The following is a 7,561-nucleotide window of genomic DNA, read 5'->3' on the forward strand; positions in this document are numbered from 1 at the left end:
CCAGGGAGCTGTTCCTTATTTTACTTTAGTCGCCCTCGTGGCCCAAAATAACACAGAACACACCAGAAAAGAAGATCTGAGCCTTGTAAAGAGCTATGTGCTCAGGTCAGGAGGAAACACTTCGAGACGGTAACCACAAGAGTACGTGCGCACAAGTTCATTCGCATGTCATTGTTGCTAAGGGAAAAACCCAACATTTGCCTGTGCTACCAACTACATACAGTATCAACCTGTGCTGCGCCCAAGGTGAGTCCTGCTGTTTTTGTTAAAAATGATATATTTGTGCATAGAAAGTCACTAAAACTGTAATGGGAAAGTGAAGAATATTAAAAAAATGTTCTTGGGCCGGTTTTGGGTCTGAAAATGTTCTTAGTCCTGTTTTTTGCAGTCTTGATTTTGCTTCAGTGTTGTCATGACTGACAGAGGAATAAAATGCTGATTGTTAAGGCCTCCCCTCAGCTGGCTGGGTGTAAAAATCCTGGCCTTTTCAGGCGATTATTCGCAGTGAAGCATTAGCCACAGATACTCCTTTGAAAAGGTGTGTGTGTGTGTGGGCAGCACGTGCCCGCTGGACCCTCACAGCCGTGCACTGCACACAAAGATAGGGTGGAGCCGGCCCTCCACCGCAAAAGACTGGGGGCGTTATCTGCAGAGCGCAGCCGTTGGCAGGGCACCGTGGTTCCCTAGCTATCTGTGGAAGCACACCCCCCCCCCACCCGCTGGGGGAGATACTCACTGCGCCTCCCTTTTGAGTGCAGATGGACGACATGCATGGCAGGGAGGATACTGGGCCCACAGAGACGTGAGTTATTTCTCCCTTCTGACAATATCGGGGGAACATGCGTCATTCACACGGGGGGTCGAGCACGTGAGACAGCCTTTCCGCTTTGTTTTATCATTTAGATACTGTTGGTTAGCGTTCATATGGAATGTCTAATGAGCTCAAATTTTGGTGTGATGCCATGGTGGCCTTCTTCCTCCCCAGCGCTCAGCTGGAGCCCCTCCTCGAAGAGGCCGGCATCCCGACTGACAGGGCAGAAACCTGTCGGGCAGGAAGTGGGAGCTGGTCCCGGCGCATATCTGCAATGGAACTTCCTGTGCTCACTCAGCCCGGCCTGGGGGTCACCACGACGACAGTGACCACGATCACGCAGACCGGTGGAGACTGGACCACAGGCCTCTTCAATGTGTGTGGAGACGTGACCACATGTAAGGGACAGTCTTCTGTGTTCTCCGGACACGGTCTGGTAAACACTAATGCTGCATACAAAAGCAACCTACTATGCTGTCTGTAAACAATGACAGCTTATCAGCATTGCTGTAGTACTCAAATACACTATGTTACATTAGCTATTCACACAGCAGGTGAGCTTATCCAGAATGACTGAAATATTTCACAGTTTTATCAATTTGTACCTAAATTTAATGGAAGCAATTCAAGCGCTTTGCTCAGTGGTACAGCCGCAGTGCTCTGTCCAGAAATCGAACCTGCAGCATTCTAATTATCAGTCCAGTCTGACCGCTGTGCCGATGTGACTGCTCCATCTTTTCCAACATTTTAGTGAGAATTCTTAGTCAGTCTTGTCTTCCACGGCCCCTCACCTGACCCGTGGGTGTGACAGCCGCATTGCCGCAGTGCATTCTGGGACATTGTGTGCCCGGTGTGTTGCAGGTGCCATTGGGGCTGTGGTCCCTTGCTGCCTGGACCTGAGTCTGGCTCATCAGTACGGCGAGTGCCTGTGTCTGCCGCTGCTCCCCGGGTCCACGTTCGCCATGCGCGTGGGGATCAGGGAGAGATTCAAAATTCGGGTAAACCCACTCACAAAACAAAGCCCAATACAGAGAGGTGTGAGCCAGTGTGAGACTACATTACATTACATTTACCTTATCGGCATTTAGCAGATGTGACTTACATAGGTTACAGTTTTTACATTATCTATTTATACAGCTGGATATTTAAATATGAGTATTTTAAATATATTAGATGAATACCTACAGAGGTAAGAATAATTTCAAACTACAAGTTACATTATTCATTTATTTATTTTTTTGGCAGAGACTTTTCCAGGAATGCTACTTTTTCTACATCGATTGGTACAGCTGGATATTTACCAAAGGCAATCCAGGCCAAGAACATCGTTTAATTGTTTAAGAGTAGTATCCCTCTCAGAAGTGAACCTCAGACTTTCTTTACGAGTCTGCTAAATGAATGTCATGTAATGCAAATCAAGTCCTTTAACCTGCGATATCACATTATCGTCCAAAGGGTAGATGCGTTTAGTGTCTTGGATGACTTTCCCCGGCGTACTTATTTCGTTACATCACAGTCATTCATCAGATGCTCTTATTCAGAGTGACTTATATAGGCTACAATTTTATACGTTACCCACTTAGCCAGTTGGGTATTTACTGTGTGTTATTGTGGGTTAAATACCTTGCCCAAGGTTACAGCAGCAGCCTCAGTGGGGAATTGATCCAGCAACCTTTCGGTTATAAGCCCTGCTCCTTACCACTAAGCTACACTTCACTTACATATAGCCTTACAACCTTTATTGAGGGTCCATTTCCATATCCTCATCTGACCCTTCCCCCTTGACATATCTTGACCCCACCCTGCGCAGGGCTCCGTCTGTGAAGACTGGCTCACCGTCTACTGCTGCTACCCCTTAGCAGTCTGCCAGATGATCCGCGAGATGAAGAGGAGGCTGAAGAGCCAGACCTACCAGGTGTCCACGGCGCTGGAGAGCTCGTGAGAGCCCTTCGCAACGCGAGTCAAGAGGATGCTGTTGGAGATTCACAAAGATTGCTAGAGAGGATTCCTCTCAGTTTACACTGTTCTATTTCTAGGTTTTTTTTTCTTTTTTTGGGAAATGATTGGTATTGTGCCAATTACTGAGAAAGAGCTCCACTTGGGACATGCGAGCAGATGTTTGGCCCGCCTCCGTTTGGGACGTGAATCTATTTATATTCCAAATCAGAGCGTTTATGATCGCTGCATTTAGGCCAACATTGTCAAGTGCGGTAACAATTCAATTTGAGCGTGCAATCGGTAAGCCGATTTATTCGCACAGCAGAAAGGAAAATAAACGACCTCTTTCTTTCTTTCAACATCGGTTGTTTTTCTGTCCCTCTGCATGTCATTAATTCCTGATTTATGCATGATTTCCGAACGTGTAATATTTTGGCTTTGATTTCTGAATTGGCTGCAAGGAAACAAGGACACAGACACTTTACAAAAATGAGAGCCAGCAATTTCAGTCAATCAAACTTTATTCATTATAGGGCATTTTTACAATCCAGATTATCACAAAGAGCTGTATATTTAGCAGAGTGCATTTTCCGGAGGGAATAAAAAAAACTGTTTTTTTTTTTTTTCAATTGGGGAAAAAACTGGAAAATTATTCTCTGACCCTGGGGTAAAGGTGGTCGAGAGACTCCTGGAAGATAATGGAAAAGATAACACTGGCCTAACATATAAAAGGCATCAGTTCATCAGTTCATTTAGCTTCTCTTAAATCACAAAAAGGAAATAACCAAGGGTCAAAAGTTGGTAAAATCACATCAGTGTCATGCCACATGAAAGAGGAGTTTCCCAGGTCCTAGCCCTGCATCACCCCGCTGTGAATGACTCAAGCTCTCTGAGGAAGGGTGCGATCCACAAAAAGCTCTTTATAAAGAGGGGCATCATAGATGGTGTCATATTAAGGCAATCCTTTGTACTAAAACTAACAACAGAGGCGTTGAGTGGAGCTGTCTGGGTATGATCCTGCATAATCTTCCGTTTTCGGTCTGCTGCAGACACAGGAACGCTTGGTGAACTCCAGTGCCTGGTTCCGGAACAGTCCCTCCTGTTCCGCTCGGGTTCTCATGACAGGCATTCCTCTTCAATCAGAATTAAGGCTGTAAGGTTCTGTGCAGTGTACGGATAAAAAAAAAAGAAAATCTGTGTTCTGACACGCAGAAAACAAAAATGGTCAGACATAGACCAAAATAAAATCAGTAATTCAATGTTATTACAATTTCCTGCACATAATTTTTAGGACTGTCCAGGCAACCCCTGTATAATACCGTTAACAACCTCCTCACTGTAGTACTAAACACTTGAATGGGAAATACCACATACAGCAGAGAATACTGGGGTACAATGCTTTTTGAAAGTAACTGGTAGTGGAATGATCCAGCGATAAACTGAATTTCACAACCAGACAATAGGAATCAAGGGGTCTACGCTATACATTTCACCCTGTCTGTGTGGTTGCTTGTCCCGGCTAAAATTCCTGAGAATGGAACTATAATCACCCTTCATTCTGAGCGGATTCAGTGAGCATGGCATGCAGTGCTGAGAAAACCACCTCTAGTGTTTGGGTGAATTTTTATGGAAGTCATGTTCAGATCTCGCTATGATATCTCTAAGATCTTACATATGCTGCCCGTCCTCAATGTCTTTTCATTTTTTATTCATCTGAGATGGTACTGCCTTTATAGGGTTTATTGGGATAGAGAGAAAAATTAAAAACAGTCATGGTTACAATCTCTTCAGAACACATCTTCACAGAGGCTGCATTGTGGGAATATCATACAGGATATTTCCCATAAAAACCCTATGATATTTGGAGTTGAATATGCTCTTTTATTTGAATAATTAAAGTACATATTCCTTTAGGTGCCATTACAATTGTTACAAGGCTGTACAGGAGTAGACCTGAAGTTATGGGAAAAGTATGTACCCTCTGTTCCTTGTCTTATTCTTGTAGACTGATTTTACCAGTGTTGACTGGGGGGGGCCTACCACACTGTTTTATTTCCCCTCTCAATTGTAGCAGAGTCTCATAGGGCCAGTAACAGGAAGCTGCCAGCAGAGGGCACTACAGTCTCGGAAAAACACAGCAGCCTGGCAGCCTTTGCTTTGAGGTTGCCTTCCGTGTTCCGTTTGCAAGTTTGCAGGCGATGCTGCTGGTCTGTTCTGAACCTCCTCAGATGTGAGGGTTGAATGGCTGTAGGGGCAGGGAGCCAAGAGAAGCTTCCCTGCGGGGGACAGACTTAATAACGCTCCAGACAACAACAACACGCTCCCTTTTGGGAAAAAGCAACACAGCTTATTGTGTCAAAGCTTAAAATAAAAATGTGTGGAAAAAAAAAATCCTTACATTTGCATTATTGTAGCTTAACTTGCTGTGGTGAAAACATGCCAGCTTTGTGCAATCAAGTATTCTTTCAGCTGGGGAAATACAAGATACGCTAGCATTGATTATGGCATCGAGCGGTTCAAATTCAAAAACATACTAAAAAACATGCAAAAAATGTGTTAAAACAGTTAGACAGCTATAGCAGTTATTCATGATGCTACATTACATTCCATAACATTACATGCATTTAGCAGATGTTCTTATCCAGAGCGACTTCTAGCACCATAGAAAAGCTTACAGCACCTGGTATTTCCAGGTGGTCTCTCCTCCAAGCACTAACCAGGCCCGGCCTTGCTTAGCTTGGACAAGATCGGGTGTGTTCAGGGTGGTATGACCATAAGACATAGACATAAAAAGGATGGTTTCCTGTACAGTAACAATTAGTCAAAATAAGTCATACGGTTTCACGTTCGCTTGCTTCTTCTGTCAGTTAAATCTAACCACCAGGGTGCTGCACCAGTGAGGGGGCTGACTCACTGTTGGCAGCTGCTGAGCTCACCAGTGTGTGGAAGACACTGCACTGATCCGTCCCCTGTAATCTTTCCAGCTGAGCTGCTCTCATTGGGTCACCTGACCCATGTTGGCGCAGCGACGGTGGAAGCCTGCTCGGTTGGCCTGGTGCTCCCGCTGGCCGTGACTCCGTCCAAGGGGAACACTGCTGCCCGAGGCTTTCATGTTAGCGGTACCATTCCAGCCGCCACACGGTGGAAGGGAGCCATGGATTTAGGATCCCGGGACCAGGCGGATGTTTCCATGGATGGGGGCGGGGGGGGTTAGTTATGTAAGGGACCGTTCACCTGCAAAAGGCCGAGACACAAAAACTGCATATTAATGCATTGTTGCCATTTGCCTTTTCCTCGTTTGAGACGAGCACTCATTATAAATAATATTATGCATTCAGTGCAATTACACATTCAGGGAGGCCAGTAAGCTTACCTCATTCCAGCATTATTTTTTCGCGTTCTCATTCTAATTCACACGCTGAGAAGTCCTATCTCACACAGCAGCCCGAAACAGACAAATGGCCGTGGAGACTATCTGCACTGGGGACACAGTTTTCCGGCAGGCAATCAATAATTCATATTGTGGTGAAGGGTGGGCCTCTCAAACAATGCAGGATAAACAAAGCTAAACAAACGTCAGAGCTGCCCGAACAAAAGGCTGCCCGACCAAATCTCTCACTCTGGGGAGGGAAGCAGCTCAAATTACAGGGGTGGTTTTTTTTTTACTACTGTTATTATAGTGGATATTGCTGTCGAAAGTTAACTTCATCCTGAGATCATCAAATGAGGCCACCTGGGTTTCTGCTGTAAAATGTTAGGAGTTTAGAGAAAATTCCCATTCCCATTGCTGTATATCATGTGTGTGGGGGGAACCGTGAGAAATACCATGCAAAGTGAAGTGTGTGTCAACACTTGGCATATCAGCATCGGCAGGAACACAGGCCAGGTCCTGCAGGCATATCATGAAAGCAATGTCCCTAAGATGGCAGATGACTAAAGGCTGTTAAGCTGTCGTTCCAGCACCCAGTGTGGCACATTAATCTGGGGCACCAATCCAGGTGGCTAATGGAGCTTGTTCAGTTTGGTATGAGTGGGCGTGGTCTACATCTAAGGGACATTTCAGCATGTATTGGGTGCTGTGGTCACTCAGCTGGGTAACACCTAGTTCTATGCGTGCGTGAGTTGTTGCAGCATCTTTGACTGAGGGTTACGTCTGGACATGTGAATGGGTGTGGTCTATTACTTGAGTATCAGGGTGATATCATTGGTGGGCGGGATTAGTCCCGAGCACATGATACTTATAGCACAGCTAGACATCAGTGCCCTTATAATTACTGGATGTTATGGCAGTACACACACACACACACACACACACACACACACACACTCTTTACATTATTGTCATTTGGCAGACTCACTTATCCAGGGTGACTTATATTGCCTAGAGTTTTTACATGTTACCCATATATACAGCTGGATATTAACTGAGGCAGTTCTGGGTTAAATACAGTACCTTGCCCAAGGGTATAGCAGCAGTGCCCCAGTGGGGAATTGAACGGGCAGCCTTTTCGGTTACAAGCCCTGCCCCTTACCGCTATGCTACCCCGCTGCCCTCACACACAACCACATACAGAGTTACAAGTTTCTTTGCTTCGCACAGCTGATGTTCCGGATTGAACTAACTTTTCATATCCCTTCTTGAAATTCTGCATGCAGAATGAGAGGAAATGCTTTATGTAATCAAAAATATGCAATAGACCTCGACTGGTCTGTCCCACAAGATCCCCTCCAGAGATAAAAGAGAAGTCCTCTTCTGAGGCACCCCAAACTGTGCTTCAAACGCACCAGGAGAAAACAGGCTGCTGTAATTAA

General features: G+C 45.4%; 1 protein-coding gene across 1 annotated transcript; it reads left to right on the plus strand.

Annotated features, from left to right (window-relative positions):
• Nucleotides 1-197: 197 nt before the first annotated feature.
• On the plus strand, nucleotides 198-3,018 carry plac8l1 (PLAC8 like 1). The gene is made up of 5 exons (XM_036522950.1): nucleotides 198-246; nucleotides 759-802; nucleotides 986-1,209; nucleotides 1,673-1,809; nucleotides 2,622-3,018. The coding sequence occupies exons 2-5, from the start codon at nucleotides 759-761 to the stop codon at nucleotides 2,751-2,753; spliced, it is 537 nt and encodes a 178-aa protein (XP_036378843.1). The 5' UTR covers nucleotides 198-246; the 3' UTR covers nucleotides 2,754-3,018.
• The last annotated feature ends 4,543 nt before the right edge of the window (nucleotides 3,019-7,561 follow it).

Source organism: Megalops cyprinoides, chromosome 3, assembly GCF_013368585.1.
Source record: "Megalops cyprinoides isolate fMegCyp1 chromosome 3, fMegCyp1.pri, whole genome shotgun sequence".
In the NCBI taxonomy this organism is placed as follows: domain Eukaryota; kingdom Metazoa; phylum Chordata; class Actinopteri; order Elopiformes; family Megalopidae; genus Megalops; species Megalops cyprinoides.

Coding starts and splice junctions, on each gene's coding strand:
- plac8l1 (XM_036522950.1), top strand. CDS start 759: ATGGACGACATGCATGGCAGGGAGGATACTGGGCCCACAGAGAC. Junction 803..985: donor GATACTGGGCCCACAGAGAC/GTGAGTTATTTC, acceptor CTTCCTCCCCAG/CGCTCAGCTGGAGCCCCTCC. Junction 1,210..1,672: donor GTGTGGAGACGTGACCACAT/GTAAGGGACAGT, acceptor GGTGTGTTGCAG/GTGCCATTGGGGCTGTGGTC.